This window comes from Sceloporus occidentalis, unplaced genomic scaffold (genome assembly GCF_023333645.1).
Source record: "Sceloporus occidentalis isolate IW3139 unplaced genomic scaffold, rSceOcc1.0.p SCAF_2, whole genome shotgun sequence".
Lineage (NCBI taxonomy): Eukaryota > Metazoa > Chordata > Lepidosauria > Squamata > Phrynosomatidae > Sceloporus > Sceloporus occidentalis.
Window position 1 is genome coordinate 45564430 of NW_028316982.1, and position 20597 is coordinate 45585026.

Here is a 20597-nt window from a genome sequence, read left to right on the forward strand (position 1 = left end):
TAAAACAAGGGTCGGCCACCTCCGGCCCACGGGCCGGATGCAGCCCGCGAAGGCCTGGCTACCGGCCCCCGGCTGCTGTTGCCGCCACCGTCGCAGCCGCCCGTCGCGGCTTTTCGCCGCTCTGGGCGCCGCCATTTTGGGTGGCAAAATGGCGACGAGGTCGCGCGAGACTTCGCCGCCATAGATAGATAGATAGATAATCTCACAGTGTGCAACAATAAAGCATAAAACAGCTCATCTCTTTCTCCCTACAGAACACACCTGTGTGAAATAGGTAGTTTCAGTTTCAGTTTGGAGAATAGAGGTATCACAGATGGAACTGGTGTCACTCAAATCAATTAGACTGTTTAACCCAGCACTTTGTAGCCTAGTGTCTCCTTGAATAAAAAGGTTGCATGTCCCTGAGAAAATGTGCATGGGTACAGTCATATTTCTTCATTTTGGATCACAATTACAGAATAATTAGCTGCTTTAAGCTAAAGTTCACAATTTCACATGTGGCTATAAGAACAGAAACTTTCTGCCAGTGAGAAGTCTTATTGTCTGAAGTAGTACTGATAATTTCATGTGAAGAAATGAACAGGTAGATTACATACCAATGGTTCACAACCATTATTGTAAAATTCTGCGTGAAGGTAATAGTATCTTGCCATAGGAGACTGCATGGAAACACGATATAAACTATGAAGATGATCAAATCAGAAACATGCTCTAGTGAGATGTAAAAGAAGGTATAGGATGTAGTTTTGCAAAATCACCATGGAAATAATTTTAAACCACTATTATCAGTCATGTAGAACAAAGTTGGGAATCTTGTGACCCAGCTGTTCTTGGATTGCAACTCCCAGCATTCCTCACGATTAGTCATTCTGATTGGGGTTCTGATTAGTTGCCATTCAGCAACTTTGATAAGGCTGCATGTTTCCCATTTCTAATGTAGGGGGGAAAAGCTCACTTTAATTCTTTTTCTAATAATAATTAATTAATAATTAATAATCAATTAATAATTTGTTTTATTTATATACCGCTATTCCAAAGATCATAGCGGTGAACAGCAAGTAAGCTAATTAGCAAGTAAGCAAGACAATCTGATCTGTTTGTAAAAACTAAATATAAATTACACATACCCATCCAAATACACAGTGCAAACCACTCTCAGCCAACCTGTTTGTGCAGATGGCTCATAAGTCTTCTGTGTCAAAACAGAATTAGTTACCTTATCAAATCAAGCCAACTTCTTCATTAGAGTACTCTTCTGTATAGTTCCCTTGAGGCAGTCATTGTTCTGTTTAAAATGTATCAAACACATCCCAGTGTTCATGGCCTTAATTTAACCCAGGAAAGACTAGTTTCATTGATTATGAAACTCTGAATGTTAAAAAGTATTTCTCAATGGCCCATGTTTAAAAGTGGCAATTCCCTTTCTAATAAGTCAACTGCATGGTTATAGTATATCTGAATGGTTCTAATTTGTGGGTTCCAGAATGCTATTTCAGAACCTGTTAGAGTTAAAAAAAAAAGTTACTTTTTTGAATTACAACTCTGGGAATCCCCCAGCCAGCATTATTATGATCTGTACAGTGCACCTGTCAAGATGTATGTTCTGAAATGGAACCTCTTTAACTCTATGGCCTAAGAGAGAGCAAGGACAAGCTGGCAAGGGCTATCCCAGTCAAAATCTTGTACTCACTACTGATTTCTGAAAGAATTTGACTGATTTCCTTACTGCCAACACTTATAGGCAGGAAATACACTATAGGTAGGAAATGCTACTGATAGCAAATGCCACTGTTGGGACCAGTGTGATTAGTTTAAAATTTCTGTGACCTCTCTTAGATGGCTGCTTGTCTGAGACATTACTATCTTTTGTTAAACTAAATACTAGGTATGCCCTCTTAGAAAGTGCAGAATAAAATCCTTTGATTGTAAGAGGTCCCTTTGTTTAGAGAACTTATTTCCTTCCAGAGATGCTTTTAAAAAGGATAACAAATTCAAAGACAGGTCATGGGGTGGGGAGTATACTTGAACCAAGAGCTTGAACTGCCTCCTCTTCCTTTTTGGAGACCTGTTGCTGAAATCACTGGCTAGGATTTGCTTCTCTCTTTTTGAAATCATTGGTTTAGCTTGGCTCCTTTCCAGCTGAAACCATTGTCTAAACTAAGCTTTGCTCCTTTTAGCTGAAATCACTCTTCTAGAATCCAGTATTTTGGCCAGAGAATCTGGTTAGCTGTTTCACAAAGTCCTGGGTTTGGCACTGTTCTAGCCAGGAGCACAAAACTTCAACATGACCAAGGAAAGATAACTTTTGACATCTCTAAATTCTGTCTTTCAGGGAGTACTTTTCCCACATGTTGTGGCTCCCCAAATCTACTCCCTATTTTCTAGTGTGTGTGTGTGAATTAGGGATGTATGACTTTTATTTATTTATGCCTCACCCTTCTCCTCAAATCTCAGAAGGTATCATATTGTCTTTTCCTCTCTTTCTCTTATCTTTCCCACTTCCTAGTAATCCCTTCAGCCTCATATTGCTTAATTCCAAACCTTCACAGCCTTGCAAATTTGTTCATTTTGAGTTAGTATGGCTGCATCCTAAAGCAACCATGTTCCATTTGATATTCATTTGTATTTTGAATGTACAATTTATTTGTTATTCAAAAATGCAATTATTGTGTAGCTATAGTTTTTTGTGGGGTTTGGGGGCTATGTGGCCATGTTCTAGAAGAGTTTATTCCTGACATTTCACTAGCATCTTTGGCTGGCATTTCTCTGAAGATACCAGCTACAGATGCTGGTGAAATGTCAGGAATAAACTCTTCTAGAACATGGCCACATAGCCTGAAAAACCCACAAAAAACTAGGGACACAGGCTATGAAAGCCTTCAAATTCATACTGTGTAGTTCTTGATTTCTGTGTGTTCAGTAAAACTTCCCTTTATGAAGTTTATTGCACTGGGGTTAAAACGTTCCCCAGTGCATTCTAACGTGCCCGTGCGGGGGCGCGCACAAAGTGTGACAGGAACGCGATGGGGCCCAGAATGCCATTTTACCGCACACTGGAGCGTTGCCTTTGCTGTTGGGCATTCCGTGTTCCCATTGAGTTCCAGAGGGCGCCATTTCTGGGAACTGTTTCAAAGAGTCCCCAGAAATGGTGCCCTCTGGAACTCGATGGGAATGCCCGGCGGCAAAGGCGGCACTCCGGTATGCGGTAAAATGGCATTCTGGGCCCCATCGCGTTCCCATCACCCTCTGTGCCTGCCCCCACGAAGGCACGTTAGAACGCACCGGGGAACGTTTTAACCCCGGTGTGATAAACTTCTTAGAGAACTCTGTGTGAACATATTTTGTTAAGTCAAATTTGCCTTAGATTCTTTATTGGCCAAGGTCACAAGATCCCTGATATGCATACTCAAAATATGAGAAAATTAATTAATGTGTCCCAAGTCCCTATTTGGTAACAGCATAGTCCCATAGACTGGAAGTATTATGGAAGCTAAAGTGCAAAACAACAACAACAACAACACTAATTTCCCCAAGTCATTGCTCAGTGTGACCCTTGTGAGTCTACATAGTTAATACAGGAATACATAGGAACTGCACAAGGCATTTTGTCCACACAGCTTGCTGTTTGCCATGAGATCTTCTTCAATGTAATTTTTGGATTCAAGAGTAAATATAGCAATTATTAAATTGTAGGACAAGAGTTACCATAAAGCAGGATAAACCCCTCATCAACACATATAAATCTTTTCTTGCTTCTGCCTTAACATGTTGTAGACCTCATCAATAGATACAAAAAGAAAGAGAAACCACCACACTATGATCCTCAGTAACTGGACAGCATGTAACATAGAAGAAGTCATCTAATCTTATGGTGTTTGAACCATGTAGCAACTGTCTTAATGAAGCAAAGGCATTTGCTCAAAGAGAGATTTTCTTTAGACACTTCTAAACTCAGGGAACTCAACTCTAAAAGCCTCAGTCCTGCCTAAGTCAAACTGCTGAGCACAATTTCTGTAATGAGCTCTAGTTCTTGTAAGATGTTCTTGCATGTCTTGACTCTTAGGATATCTGAACTGCCAGTGCATAACCTTGGTTTGTTTGACCTTGCTATATTTGCCTCATTGTTGTTTGAATTTGACTGGTTTTGGATTCTGGATTGATCTTTGGCTCTGGCTCATGTTTATCTAGTTTATCACTGGTAGGACTCTGTTTGAACTTTGCTTTACCTTTAGGTATTCCTCTGTCTGGTTGCCTAGTCATTGTACAGAACCAAATAACCTAATCTTTAGACTGTCATGACTGTGCTTCCAGAGTCCACTTGGCATTGCCTGGAACTAGACTTTATTTCACTAGGAAACATATATTCCAAGTGAGAAACAAATAGCAGTGGAATCTTTTCCTCTCCAAACCCACAGATATCTCTAACCTGTGGCTTGGGATTTGTTATATACTAAGATCTCCTGGACATTGGATAATGAAATTGTACATCTCCAAAACCCAGATAAGTTTTTTTAAAATCAACCAAACAAAAAATTATTTCAGAAAATATGAAATCATAAATAACAAGCTGCAAAATAAAGTCCTTTGCTTCTGCAGCAAATGCACAGTATCAAGTACTGCACTATTTGGCATTCATTTAACTGTAGAGCTACAAAATATTAAGTAAAATAAGACAACAAACCACACAGGCTTGCCAGCATCTTATCAACATATAAAATACAGTGTTTAGGGGGGAAATGCAAAACTATTCTATATTAGAAACTATATTTTTTTCACACTATACTACCCTTTTTTGATTTTGAGTTTTGTGTTTACAAGTCTACTGCTTTTTTAAAAAAAATCTAGACAAAGCTTTCTCATTGTTGTTGAAAAAATATGTTTTAGAAGAAAGTGGTGACAGGTTAGGGTACAGAATGACTTTCACCTGCAACATTTCTTTCTTGGCTATAAGAACATATTTTGGTTGTAAATAAAATATAGTAGACACCCATTCTGATTGCTGTAATTAAATTGCTTTTTTTAACATGTAGAAAGAAACTTTTGGAAAGTTGTCTGACATTACTTGGAGAGAACAGCACTTGTCTAAATCCCAGCTGAGCTCAGCTAAGCTATTAGTGCTGCTGTCATAAAATACTCAAACAGGTTAATGATTTCCAATGCAAGTTACTCAGATTTTCTGTGAAGATCAGAAGAATAGGTCTTAGCCATTCCAGTTGATCATTCCAGTTTATCACAAAAGATAAAATTGCTTAATCTGTGTGAGAGAGGGCACTGTAAAATAACCACAGGCAAAAGTTTCAGTTTATGGGATTTTACATGGCATTAGTTGAGTTTCACTGGACAAGAGTTTTTCCCAGCAAGGTTTCAATATTAGGACAGAAATGGATTATCAAGTCCTACATACAGATAGACACACACCATTTAAAGTGGTAGGATTCCCTTTGCAGAAGGCAATTAATGACAAAGCAGAAAAGTAGGAAGGAAAAAATGAATTTCTTCCTTGCAACTAGAGTCACTCACATCTTTGTCTACCTCTGAAAATTAGGTTCTTAAACAGAAACAGAATGAAATGCAACTCAGAAACAGGACTCAGAAACTATATTTTTAAGAGCAAGCTGGACTTCCTCCTCCAGTGAACAGAACATTTGCATATTCATGTTTAGAAGATAATGGGATATCATGGAAGTGGAAAAGTGGTAGAGAATACATGACATCAGGTTGGTGTTATTATTACTGGTGACACATTAATGGTTGTACCCTGTGCTTTACCAGGTGCCATTACTGATACACTAGGAAAGGAATCTGGAGCAGTTTCGATACAACTACATCAAATTCAGGCAATGCAGTTCTATCATTGTAGTCAATAGGGAGTTTAATCCTCTCAATTAATTCATAGATCCAGAATGGGATTGACTCAGTAGGATTGACCCAGAAATACACAGTATTGGTGTATACAAAAGGAGCAATAGAACTAAAGATTTTTAGTAGGGTAGTGTTGAATCATCCCACTCCAGCTGATCTTGCCTGATTACATTTCGTTTATCTTCTTTATTTACAATGGCTTCTTCCTCTTCTTCCTCCTCCTCATCACTCTCATCTGAATCTGCACTAGTTGTATCTTCTTCATCTTCTAATTCCTCTTCCTCCTCATCAGTTTCTTCTTCCACATGACGAGGTTCTTCATATTTCTAGAATGTGCAGAAACACACACAAAAAGGTAAGTAAGATCCAAAACAAATTTTACCTCTAAAAACCAAACAAAGTATAAGGTGCTGTTTCAGAATCATATTAAAAAGTCCTTCTACTGACATGGATGCAAAACAACTCTAGTGTCACTCTAAGGACTAAATCAGATATGACAAGACTACAAATCACATTTTTGTCTTGCTCACATCTAAGAAATGTCGTTTTCTGACAGTGGGAGACAGATGACAAATGTGTTTTGAAACCTCCTCCTGCCCAGCACGTCCAGGACTGGGTTGTTCAAAGTATTCCCCCTTCCCATCTACCATACTTTAAGTGAGTGGAAATGTGTGTGTGTGTGTGTGTGTGTGTGTGTGTGTGTGGTTATGGGAAAATCAGATATGGGCTAAAGGTGTAACAAATTCTGATTTATATGTGCCAGTTAGTTGAATTAGTCTCTATCATCACAAATAATTAAAAAAAACACAAAAAATGAATTTCTCAATTGTAATGCTAAAATTTAGCCTTTAAAGGCTTATGACTGGTTTCCTTTTGATCTAGAACCTGGATGATTCCATTTTCAGATACCGTAACATTTGCCATGTACATTAATTTCTGAATACGATTCTCACTCTTTTCATTTACTTATTTGATTTATATCCCATCTTTCTCCTCATGGAGGACCCAAGGTGACCTGGAAATTCTATTCCTATTCTGTTTTTACCATTGTGGAATAGAGCAGTCACTTGCCAAATGGCATCCGTAAGAAAAACATGGCTGAAAAAGGAATTTCAAACTTTAAATTAAAAAAAAACATTCTAAAAACAAGGTGGTTCTGCCCAGGATATTCAGAAAACATATGCTCAAAGAGTCGTTAGCAGACAGCTCTCCCAGAAGCTATGGGAAACAATAAGAATAGGATCAGACAAGTTATCCCACAATGTCAGGAAATGTAACAACAGTAGCACCAAGGAATGCAAATATATTTAAAGAGAGAGCCATGTTAATCTGTTTTAGAATAATATGACATACAGAAGACCATTGGCTGGGGTTTAGTTTCAGGACCTCCATAGATACCAAAATTAGTGGATGTTCCTGCAACATTAAATACAGTGGTGTAGTAAAATGGTGCCCCTTATATAAAATGGCAAAATCAAAGTTTCCTTTTGGGAATTTATATTTTTTTAAATATATATTTTTTTCAAACAGTGGATGGTTGAATCTGTGGATACAGAGGACTGACGGTAAAGGAATATAGTAGCCCCTTTGAAATTAACTGGGAAACAGATTTCTGATGTAAGATTTTGCAGACTACAACTGTACTAGAAATTTCTTTTTTCTTGCTTAAGTCTGGAAGCTACCACTGGATTCTGAAACTACTAGGTAAGAAAATTTTCACTTATTTAATTCTTCCAAGAATGAATAATTTCAAAAGTTATCTCCCTGTTTGGTATGATTATGAAAGTAATAATCTCTGTGCATTTTTGAGTTTGTACAGCATGCACTATTTTCTGTACAAAAACATTTTTGCACAAATGTATGTTTCACAAAAAGGTCACAAAAGTTAAAAAAAAATCCTGCAGCAGTAGACCTCACTCTTGACAGAGTGTATAGAGGTGTTGTCAGTGTAGATTGCGTAGGGAGGACTTGCTGAACATACTCTACAGTAGGTTTTTTGTGGGTTTTTCAGGCTATATGGACATTTATAGAATTGTGTATTCCTGACGTTTCGCCAGCATCTCCAGATTCGCCAGATTCTCTGAAGATGCCAGCCACAGATGCTGGCAAAACATCAGGAATAAACTCTTGTAGAACATGACCACATAGTCCCAAAACCCCACAAAAAACTATGGATGCCAGCCATGAAAGCTTCGACTTCACATACTACAGTGTTTACAGGGAATTTTGCCATAAAATCTATCCTATCATGGAAAAAGCTACCAAGTCACTGCCACTACAATTCAGTATGGGACCCCTGTACTTCAACATGAGTAACCAAATAATTCATTTTGTTTAGATGCATTCTGATTCCTCTTTTGATACCAATTTTACTGGTAGGAGTGGTTTCAACATAGTTCCCATGCAATTCAGTATACATCAAACCATTGCAATGGTAATATTCTAGCCACTCTTGGGTTTCTTCCTTGTACATGTGGAAGAGCTCTAAACTGACATCCATAAAGATGAGGGATAATTTTTTTAGGTCAAAAGCTGAATGGAGAAATCTTTATCCTATCTAGTTGCGTGATCTTAACTCATTTAAGTAATGTATTAGCACACTTCTTAAATTGGGGGTGGGGAACAGGGTATCTGTATGAGTACCGTCTCACTTGCCGATGTCTTCTTTTTTTATAGAAGGTATAAAAAGGACTACTAATGCATACAGAGTTGTCCACAAAGGGCAGGAGATGGGTAACCATATCTCCATCATGCTTGGGCCAAGCTGTCCAATGGGAGCTCCTCTCTTCAGCTTTCAAACTGTCACTGCCACATTACACACCTTAATCATATTGGGGCTTAGTTGCTGTTAAGTTTTTAACCTTATCCCTCTTCAGCACTTTTCCTTTTATGTCTTATTTACATAGTTAGTCTGAGAGCAGAGATTGTCAAATAAACTATTTGTAAAATACAGCTATCTAGGATTTTTATTTTATTTTTTTTTCCTTTTTTCCCCTGGCCAAAAAGGATATTAAAGTTTCAAATTAAACAAATAACAATTATACACATGTAAGTACTGCATGAGATTTCAAGGTTTCCAACTGCATAGAGTGCATATTCTTGTATAGTTATATCTACAGAGGCAGCACCTTCAGCCCTTTCAAGGTCAGAAATAAAGTCACTTGTCTCGCTTTCATTCATTTAATGAATGCTGGGGAAGAACCTCTTGTATAAATCACCACTGAAAATGGCACATAAACAAGAGTAAAGGTAATCATTGTTTGCTACTTGCCTCCATAGGATTGACAGTGATGGTCAGAGCTGAATCATCCCAGTCCATTTCATTTTCTTTACTACTTTCATTTTCTTTTGAGCTGTGATAAAAAGCTGTCCGAATTCTATATATCCCAAGAGCTATGATGAAGACTAAGATACTGACACAGGTTATTATGACAACAGTAGCCACACTTGGAAGTGCTGGAATGAAACAAAAATGAAGTAATATAACATATTCTTCCTGTGATTTTTATACAGATAGATATCTATGAGAACATGTTCTTGTCTTTCTACCTGCTGAAAATAAGCTATCCATAGTGAGGTACAGACCACCCAAAAGGGCGCCTTGTTTTGCTTCCTCGTGTGGCAAAAACAAGGTTCTTTCTGCGGTGGCCTTGTGATGCCGCAGTGTGCCAATGGCGCACTGGCAACATCACAAGGGGGGCACAACCTGTGTCGTGTCAGAATGGCGGCGCCTGTGTGTACAGGGTGCCGCCATTTTGACGCTCTCGTCATGTGCTAGGGGTGAGGCACATATGGGCGGTGTGCCCTCGGCCAATCCCTAGCACGTGACGAGGGCACCCTATAGGCTCGTCTGTCCAGGGCCCATATGACTGTATCCATTATTGCAGCTTTGACAATGAGAAACATATATAATGTTTTGTAACCTTTATTGCATGTCATGTCATGTCTTATTGCAACTGTTCCTGTTCTTGAAAGCCATGCCAACAAAAATAAAAAAACAATGGACAACAGTATGGCCCAGATTTCCTCTAAGTCAGTGGTTCTCAACCTTTGACTCTTCTAATGTTTTGGACTTCAACTCCCAGTTCAGAACCACTGACTTAGAGGAAATTTGGGCCATGCTGTTGTCCATTGTTTTTTATTTTTGTTGGTATGGCTTTCAAGAATAGGAACAGTTGCAATTTTGGAAGGAGGGTCTGTACACAAATGAGAATTCCAATGTGTACCCTCACTTACTTAGCCTTTGGAACTACTTAGAGCAGTGATTCTCAACCCTGAGTCCTCCAGGCATTTTAGACTTCAGCTCCCAGAATTCCTGATCATTTGGACAAAGGCTAAGTTCCAAAGGCTAAGTAAGTGAGGGTACACATTGGAATTCTCTTTTGTGTACAGACCCTCCTTCCACAATAATTCCCCTCTAACCAGTGCCACTTTCTGAGCTGTATGCAGTCAAACAGCCACACATTTTATCATCCCATAAGTCAAACCATGCCACCTTGACCCATCCCTGATGTATGCATGTATACAAGACCAGATTAAGACTTTTAGAGGACCTAAGAAATCAAAAGATTGATGCCCCATATATATCTAATTAACAATATAAACAATAATAATCCATAAAATAAAACTTTGTTTTTTGAAATGAACCTGCAGTAAGATGGAAAACGTTTATTTTTATATACTTCTGCTTTATTTATATTTGCAAAGTTTTCTCCTGTGTTTTCTAATTGCAAAGTCTTTAATCAGATCTTCAAAACTAATTTTATGTAACACATCTGGTTCTATACTTAGTAGAGACAAAACATCCTGTCTGCCTTGTTGCATAGTTTCCTTTTTTTGTGGAACCTGGTTCAGCTGCACCATTTGCAGTTTGGCACCATACCGTCCATGGTAAAGCCAGCTATGGAAATTTTTGTGATGCCTCCTTCCAGCCCTGCACATATAGCACAACCAGTGGCAAAAAGGAAACCCTCACAACCACAATTGTACATGTGAAAGCATGCCCCCTTCAGATATTCACACTGCATAGATGAATGCCAGGGAATGGCCCAAGTTCCCATGCAGTGGTGGCTGCTGGCTACATTGTGAATGAGACAGAGAAAATACTGTGGACTTTACTTCAAGTTTCAAAAGAACTCTTTAAAGTGCTAAACCTATTTGAAAATAGAATTCAATATCTTGACTGACTTCTTTAAAGGTTGGACTGAAACTTGAAGCATATCCATTCCCCCACTTACACTGGACCCACCAGCTACCACTGTTGCTATGGGAAAAAGCAAAGGCAAGGATAGTCAGTGCTGTATTTCCTACTCGCCTGAAGAGAGACTCCTGTTACTCATACTTCTTAGAGCACATTAAACATGAGTGATGAAAAAAATGGCTCCATTAATCACTATTACTCATGATAGCTCCATATATATCATGGAGATATGGATCACCAAAAATCATTGGACTGCAACTTTCACCATCTTTTGCCTTTAGCTATGGCTCACTAGAGATTATATGCACTTCACTACAACAGCATCTGGAGATGCATTGGTGTATGGTGGTTCCAATGTCAGTGGGGCATGAATGCCCTGCAGGTTTTGGACAAAGTTAAAGGAATATATTTTGAGAATAGGATTCAGGACACTGGATAATTGCTTTAAAGCCTGGAATAAAACATGAAATGGATTCACTGCCCAAATGACATGGGATTCACCAACCACCTCTCGGGAATGTTTCCCAATTTTCATGCACATGCATATGGAGACATGAAACATATACAGGTAAAAGCATTCAGCTAGGCACCCTGCCAGTACAAATCTGATGACATTTGATTGGCAGCTGCCAGAAAAAGACTTTTGCACTAGTTGCATTTTGGTCTGATCCAGCAAAGCAATTCTCATCTTTTTAATGCAGGTAATACCTGAGCCATGAATATTGGTTATGCTTTCCTCTGGGTGATGGATAGACTGGAGAAACTGTGGCTGTATTACCATATTATTTACATATTCCATGATATTAGTGTTGGAGTTATGCAGAATATTAACCTTGGGGGAAAAAAAGAAAAGGCAGATTAATATTACAGATGATTTGACATTCCGAAGAAACCTGCATGTGAAATCCTAGTACAAAAGTTCACATCATGGCTGTTTCATCATTTCACTTCTTCTGGGTAAAGACAATTGGAAAAATCTTGATACAGAAATTCAGTCAGATATATCACTGGGGAGGGTGTGTGTGGGGAATGCAGCCTGCACCGGGTGACACCCTGGGGGGTATGTAACTGGTGGGGTAGTACACCCTGTGGAACTGGCACAGCTACTAGGTGAATAAGAAAGCATATCACCTCCAATTCTCTCATGTCCAATAGCTATGCCAGACCCTGAATGGGATGTTGGGAGACCACAACAGCACCACACTCAGCAGCAACTGCTCCTGGGGGGCGGGGGGTGAGATAACTTCTGTTCACAGTCTGGCATGGCTCTGAAGGCCACATAATCACAGACACACACCAAGCAGCTTTTTATCCAGAATCTGTTGTGCTGCTCATCCAGCAGCTGGTAGACTGTGAGTGAGCCACACTGCTCATCCAGCAGCTGTACCAGAAAATAAGCTTTCCCTGTTTTCAATGTGAGCCCTGGTGGTGCAGTGTACTGTACTGCAGCCACTCACTCAAAACCATAATAATAATAAATTTTATTTATACACCACTTTTCCATAGATCAAAGTGGTTTACAGACCATATAAAAACCATTAAAAACATTTATCTAAAAATAGATAAAATCCACTAATACAAATTATACAAAATCTGAACACAATCATTCAACAGGGTAAGGCAGAGAATCAATGGGAACGGGAATACACAGCTTCATTTTACAGGGGGGAAGGCTTGACAAAAGAGGAACATTTTGAGCCTCTTCTTAAATGTTACCAGGGAGGTCACAAGACGGAGCTCCTCGGGGAGACCATTCCAAATTTGTGGGGCCGCCACTGAATAGGCCATCTGGGATGTAAAACATGTTTGGAAGATGGAATTTCCAACAAGTTCTTCCTGGACGTCCTGAGTGTGCGGGGTGGATTATATGGGGAGATGCGGTCCCTCAAGTAACTTGGGCCCAAGCCATATAGGGCTTTATAGGTAATAACCAACACCTTGTACTGTGCTCAGAAGTGAATAGGCAGCCAGTGGAGATCTTTCAGAATAGGTGTTATATGGTCAAACGTGGATGCACCAGTGACCAATCTGGCTGTACAATTCATATATTATCCAGTTTCACATTCTCATAGGATATAGCAACTTATTCTTAAGAATTTTAATACAAGTGAGACAGCCATGGTCTAATATAATACTTAAACCACTTAAAGCAAAGGTTGCGAGTTCAATGCCAGTGAAAGAGCCCAAGCTTGACTCAGGTTTGCATCCTTCCAAGGTCACCAAAATGAGTACCCAGATTGTTGGGGGCAATTAGCTTACAGTAGTAAATCACTTAGACACTGTTAGTTCAGTATGAAGTGGTATATAAATGAAGCAGTTTGAAGCTGTTTGACATACTTTCAAAAATTTAAACATGGCTATCATGTCCTCTCTTAGCCTTCCCTTCTCCAGGCTAAACATATCCCTAAGCCATTCCTCATAGGACATGGATTCCAGACCATTTATCATTCAGATCACCCTCCTTTGGACACATTCCAGCTTGACAACATCCTTCTTGAATTATGGTGCCCCCAACTGGACACAGTATTCCTGGTAAGGTCCTGATGAAAGCAAAGCATAGTGGCACTATTACTTTCCCTCAATCTAGCACTATACTCCTATTGATGCAGCCTAGAAGTTGCTCTGGTGGTGCAGTGGTTAAATGCCAGTACTGTGGCCACAATGTTGTGAGGCAGATCCTGAGGGACTCTAAGGTCGACGTAGCCTTCCATCCTTTCAGAGGTTGCTAAAATGAGTACCCAGCTTGTTGAGGGCAAATTGCGTACATGTTGTAACCTGCTGAGACACTGCTTATTTCAATATGAACTAAGAGTCCAATAATACATTTGGGTTTTAAAATGACTCCACTTAACTTGATCTTGTGGTGGTGTGGAAAAGGACCAGGTTTCACAGAATGATAGATACAGTGCAAACATCAAAAATAAAGGCACTAGGTTGCATAAAAGTATCTATGGATTTTTCCTGTCTGTGCTTTTGATCACATTATATTTCTACTATTTCCATTGATTTCATTAATACCATAGCCTGCATTCTGGATTCAAATGCAGTAAAGGTTAATTTGCATGGAAGGTGGTCAGGTTCATGGTTAATAGTTGGAACAAAACAGGGAGCTTTTCACATGCTGTGTTTTCTTATGCAGTAGAAAACATTTTCAGCTCATAATGCAATGAAGGCTCACTTTTGTCAGTGTGACATTCAGTTTATAAGGAAAAATATAACCTTGTAGCCACTGCTGGAGTTGAGCAAGGTGTTCAAAACAAAACTGTATGCAAGAATAAAAGGACAGAAGGATTCTGCTTTGCAAAGCTTGATGGCTCATGACTTTAGAAATATCTGCAGCATTTCATAAAGGCCCCAGCTATGCTCCACCTCATTAACTAAAGACACAATTTACACTGTGTTTCCTGCACATAGTTATATACTTGACATGTATAAAAAGTAAGTCCTAAAAAGAGCTGATTAAATATATATATACTCTTCAAAGCAAAGCGTGCTCTAGATCTCTCTCCCTCCTGGTACAAACACAACTAGTAAAACACATCCTGTTTCAACCTCTTGTTCAAGGCTAAATATGTTTCTCAGTTATTATGAAAATGCCACTTTGTGCAATCCAGACCATCTTTATATTAGAGAGATTTACACAAAGCAGAGGAGGAAGAAATTAGATAATTGTTCCTCTTTCTTTGCAGTGTAATATCTGGATCCTGTGGAGGCTGGTGGCTCCAAGGTCAATGAGACAATTGATTTGACTTTGGTTTTAAAAAGCCATACAATGTAATGAACCAGTGGAGTCCCCATGCCAGATGTCACTTGGTGCATGGGGGGCTGCCGGAGGAGATATTGGCTGTGGCCAAAAGAGCATGCTGGCCCTCCAGGGTTTGTTGCAGCACGCACCCCTCATGTTCCTCTGGTTCTGGGCTTTCTCCCTGGGAGCAAGCCCAAAGCCAGAGCAGCTAGCAAGGATGCACATGCGTTCAGGACAGAAGGCCCAATTGGGTGTCACCCCTCTTGTGGGTGTCGCCCAGTGCTGTTTACACACCCTGCATCTCCCCCCCCCCCCCAGTGAAGCCACCGTAATGAACCAATTTTGGATTCAGTATATTGGACATAGTCTTTAAAATCTGGACTAAAACCCAGAGTGGAATTATCACCCCACTGACATGGGACCATCAGCCCCATGACTGAATCTATGAGCTATAATTTTAGAAATCATTATCCAGCTAATGTTGATCTATATGACATTAACATAAAACAGATGCATGATTGCAAGCACCAGCTATACATATGTATGAACTATATAAATATATGAAATATTTAAGAACATATGAAAGGATGTCAACAAGGTTATTAAACATAACTTACTTCTAAATTAAATTCATTGCTGGTATAACGCCCATTCAGTTCTGAACATTTGATTCTAAACTTCCTATCAAAGATGGAAGATGTGTGCCAGTTGCGATAGTGAACCTTTTGCAAAACCTGTTCATAGTTTTTCATTGTGTCAACACCTACGGAAGAGACACAATACCAGTGAGGCTAAGAAAAAATACAGTGGAAGGGCAACCTTCATGCAAGAAGAATGTGATGGATTCATGGTAAATGAAGTGAACATAAATATTAAACATGATATTAAAACCTTGCTGTTCAGAACACAGTAAGCCTGGACACATGCATATGTTTGAAAACTGTAGTGGCAATAAACAGACATATCAATCTGACATTCATTCAATAAGGATAGTTTCACAAGAAACTCAACTGTTTGTTTACATATAGTTGCACAATGATGTACTTCTTTATATCTTATAAAAATTTTAAGCAATTTAACACAATAGAAAAAGACACAGAAAATGTCAATTCAGTTTCTACACATGTTTAAACCTACATCAATTTTAGAAATTGACTTGTGTGCTTTTGAAAATCAGCAATAAATTGCGCATTTCTAGTAAAAGAAAAATAGGTTCCCCCCCCCCCCCCCGCCGCCCCAAAGCATGCTCCATAGTCTTCACAGAATATTGACAAAGTTCATTTGAAGCTCACTCACATGCAATTCCTTTACAGGTTTTGCTATGCTAATGGGCACCATTTTTTCTTTACACACAAATTATGGCTCCAAAGGTAAGAACATACATAGAAACACATATAGAAGATATATACAGAAATGCCAAGAAGATCAAAAAGCACTCATACCATATATTGAATAGCCTGCTGTGGAGTTTGTAGCATCTAAGTGTTTGCCTTGAAGTTCCTTCCGATCCAGTTCCAAACACTCTTGCTTGGGGTCTAATTCTTCCCCAATTACCAAAATGTCACAAAAATCCAGGTTATGGTGCATCTCTTCTAACATAAGAGGTTTATGGGCTGGACATAGAAAAAGAGAGCCACAAAAGAAAAGGGATGCAATTGTTCACTATGTTTATTCTTGAAGATACCAACAAGTAATTTCAGACATTTCTTCCCACTGCAATATTCTTAAAACATTACACAGTTTTTATTACACAACTCAAGACTTATGTTGTTGTTGTTTTGAGCCAAACAACAACAAAGCATTTTCTTCATGAAAAATAATATTTCAACCCAGAAATATTAATTCCTGCACAAAAATGCTGTTTTCTATGCAAATTTACATAGAAAATTTGCATAGAAAATTACATACACATTGTTGATGTGTAAATTTTAATCAGAATAATTCCCAATTACTGCCTTTTCTGCACAAAAACCAGCATTTTCTGCTGTTATTTCTAAAGTTTTAAGTACAACAACAAGTTGACCATGTCAAAACATTTTACAGCAATTATAAGCTGCACTAAGTCATAGCATAGGACCTGAAAAGCATCTTAGAAAATCAAAATTGAAATTTAACTATGGAAACATATGTAGATATTGCTAATTTTGCTCTTCACTTGTCAATGTATACTGACAGTAACAAAGGAATGAGGAGAGGTACTGTTATAGAGGCAGGTATTGCTCTAGCTACAATTCTTTACAAAACGTGGTCGTAGAATTTACTATAACTTACATTGCATCTGTGCTCCAGAGATAATTCAATTTGACACCACTTTAACTGCCATAGCTCAATGCTATATAATTTTGGGAACTGTGGTCATTTTGGCACCAGTGTGTAACTACAATTCTCAGAATTCCATAGCATTGAGCCATGGCAGTTGAAGTGGTGTCAAACCAGATTATTTCTGCAGTGTGGACGGAGCCTAAGTTATAGAAAATTGTACTACTGCAAATTATAAAGAACTGTAACAAGAGCAAAGAACCATCTCTATGACAGTACCTCTCCTAGTTATTTTACAACTTAAAGCAAGGATGGGCAAAGTAAAGCTTGCCAGACCCAAAAGTGTGGCCCCTTGAGACTCTGGAGTGCCTCCTGAAAAAGCTGAGAGATTTGAGACTTAAAATAGCCAGCATCATGTCCTGCACTCTCGTCTAAGCAGTCCTCTGTTTGACATAAAAACCAAGTTGCTCTCATACTTCCCATCCCCTGCTCCCACCATCTCACTGTAAATTAAGTTCTGCTTAACTTCCTTGCTGCCCATCCTTCATTATTTCCCAGCAGCAATCTTGACAGTTCTGCCAAACAATCCCACCCTTTGCCATCTCTCTTGTTTGAATCCCTGTTTAAAATTCTCTTTTGCTCAACCTGCTCCAATAGACACGCTTCCCTCCAAACACTCCCATCCCTCCTTCCTGAAAAGATAAGCGTCAAAAATTTTAAAAAGTGTGGCCCCTGAATATCCTTACATGCCTGAATGTGGTTCTTAGTCCCAGCCTGACTTAAAGAATGAGAAGGGATCTGGTACCATCTGTTTGTGGAACTCCGTGACCATTAATGACCAGCATGTAAAAGCTGAGATTAAAATTCACTTTTCTTCATTATGAATAACAACTGCCTTGTCACTGAAGAAAAACTATGTATATTTTGTGTTACATCTTTTAGTTTGTTTTGCATTAAATGGGCTGCAAAACTGACTTTCTCTGTATCTCTCTCCCTCTCTCTCAAGGGATGCTTTTAAATTTATTTATAAAAAATAACATATTTCTGTTGTAGAAAACTCATTCCACAGTTACTATATGCTGGATTAAATGTTGTCACCCCACATTCAGTTTACTGGGAGGAAAAATCTTCACTATCATGGTTCTTGTGCTTTGAGCACAACATTTAAAAACTCCTTATGATTCTGTAGTTGGAATGCCATACAATGTCTGGAAGCCAATGCTGAATATCTTTGGCAGCAGTGGTGCTATTAGTATACAGATGCTACATATGGTATGATTGCTGGAGGATATTGTTCATGTAACTGAATATGCATACAATCCAAGCACAGAGAAAAGCTTCTCAGCATCCTCTGCGTGGAAACTGTAATTCTTACATTGGCGACAAGGGTCTGAAAATGAACAAAGACAGCCCTGGAGATAGCAAGTATATACTTGTAACTGCTCTGCCTGCTCTCTTCTACAGTCTTCTTTCAAAGCTCCAATAAAAGAACTTGGTAGCTATTTCTAAAAGCCTAAGCACTCAGATATCTTCAGGAGTGCCTCTCTCTAAAGTAACATGTCTGTGACTTGCAATTATCAGCACAGGTTCCTTCCCAAGAAATTTTGAGTACATAAGAGGTCATCCCAGGAGAAAGGGTTTTTTTCCCCAATTGTCATGTCCAAATTATGGTATATCATACCAGCTCAGGTGTAGCTGACAAGTATGCAGTAGTTTCAACATTGGCTCAAAATAATTTTAATATGTTGACATTATTTCTTCCATTGCCTTCTTTCTTTATATTAAGAGTTTCATGATCTCTGTTCTTTTACTGTACTATTTTGATTATCCTTATACTGTACATTTCCCTTCTATTTCTAAGCATGAACAGTAAGGATGCAATTCTTGATTTTCTTTACAAAGTAAGCTATCAGTAATTTTACCAATTTTCTCCCTGCTAAAAGAAAGTGTACAAAATCATTGTGATTTGAGACTTATTCTGTCAAAATCCACACATGAATGTTTGATGAGAAAATGTTGTTTTACATGCAGGAAACAAGATTCTTTATTATTTTTTTTGGCTCAGAAATTATAATAATTTTCTGTACAGAAAAATGCTGTTTCCTACATAGAAAATGTTCCCGAACAAGATTCTTGTCAGTCTATGATTCTTCTCATCAAGGTTTCTCGATGTTTAAGAAATATGTTTTTCAACCATTTTAGAAATATTTTTAAACATTATTTCCATCCCTAGTAAAGAGGGATTAGTTTCATTCGCTTTCATGAATAAAATAACCCTGCAGGTACAGTGTGGTGTTCAGACAACCTTTCTCACTTGGAACAAAAACAAAAACCCGTAGCTATTCTTTATCATCCTTTTTCCTCAATGAATTCTAAACAGATTGGAAGATAAAATGAAAATATGCAGTTTAATAGGCTCCCTTCACCTCCTGAAAGGAATGAAGGACAGAGCTTAAGGGGTAGGAAGGCTGCCTGAATCCCTTCACTAACAGCTTTGGGAGTGCTAATTCACTGATAAGCAGTATAGAAAAGTACTTGCTATTTCTATTGCTATATTCTCTATAGAAAATTCTTTTACTATGGACCCACCACCTTTCTCCCATCATATGTTTAAAAATCTTACCTTTTCTAGCCAAAGTTGGTTCCATATCCTCAGAATGAAGGTATACAGACACTGTAGATGGGTGAAATTAAGGGCCACAGTCTTATTCTTTCAGAGTCTTATCTATACATAATTAATTAAACCAGGTCTGCTGTTCCAGTAAGGCCCAAAACAGTTGGGCCAAAAGGGCTGCCACTGGGTCACATTGGATGTGTGGCATTTACACATCCCAAATGTGGCCAGAAGCTACTCTGAGCCAGCCCCATCCTAGAAGAGCCAGGCCAAAAAGGAGCGAACAAAAACTGCTCCTTTTTGGCAGCTGGTTCAGGACTGTGGTGGTGGCCTGGATTGGGACCTGGCACATGTGGTTGCCAAGGTCCCACAGCAACTGGGACAGGAGCAGCCTCAGATCACTCCTTTTGCCCCATCTCCCTGAGGCCTAAGGTTCCTATTATTTACAAGAGGTGAAGGTCAGAAATGTACATTATGCTACTCATTTTATCTGGGTTACTGCACTTTCATTTCAAGAACTAGATCAGTCTTAAATGCTAAGAGCTCTTAAATGCGCATACTGTTTTATGTACAGGGGAAACTCTTTAGGCTGCCATGAGTTCAAAGCTAATAAGTGTTGTTGGTACCCCAAAGTGGGCTCCTCTCCCCATGTCTCCTCAAGAACATACTGTTTTAGAGATTAATGCTTCACCATGCTGATTTATCAGGTTGCTCAACCATTGTTCTCTTTCCTCTTCCACATACCCCATTAAAAGATCAAAATAGCAATGTGATACCCAAATACAGAAAGACATAACATGGAAGAAACAATATAAATCCTCTGGCCAATTAGGAAGGACATCTTTTTTTTTAAAAAATGGCTATTAAGAGGTTATTGGCTAATCCTAGGTTGTTATTAGACTACTTGGCTGGGCTTG

At 38.8% G+C, this 20597-nt stretch overlaps 1 protein-coding gene across 2 annotated transcripts in view; it reads right to left on the minus strand.

Moving 5' to 3' along the window:
- Window positions 1-3266: 3266 nt before the first annotated feature.
- Window positions 3267-20597, minus strand: part of CLSTN2 (calsyntenin 2) — a 520062-nt gene continuing 502731 nt past the window's right edge. Inside the window, exons 13-18 of one of the 2 annotated variants that reach the window (XM_089507753.1) lie at window positions 19690-19740; window positions 16250-16420; window positions 15425-15570; window positions 11771-11894; window positions 9134-9318; window positions 3267-6188 (exon numbers count right to left, since the gene is read on the minus strand). In XM_089507753.1, coding sequence (XP_089363879.1) covers window positions 5982-6188; window positions 9134-9318; window positions 11771-11894; window positions 15425-15570; window positions 16250-16420; window positions 19690-19740 — 884 coding nt within the window. In that variant the 3' untranslated portion in view covers window positions 3267-5981. The remainder of the gene's footprint in view (window positions 6189-9133; window positions 9319-11770; window positions 11895-15424; window positions 15571-16249; window positions 16421-19689; window positions 19741-20597) is intronic. The other variant, XM_089507754.1, reaches the window with a different exon arrangement.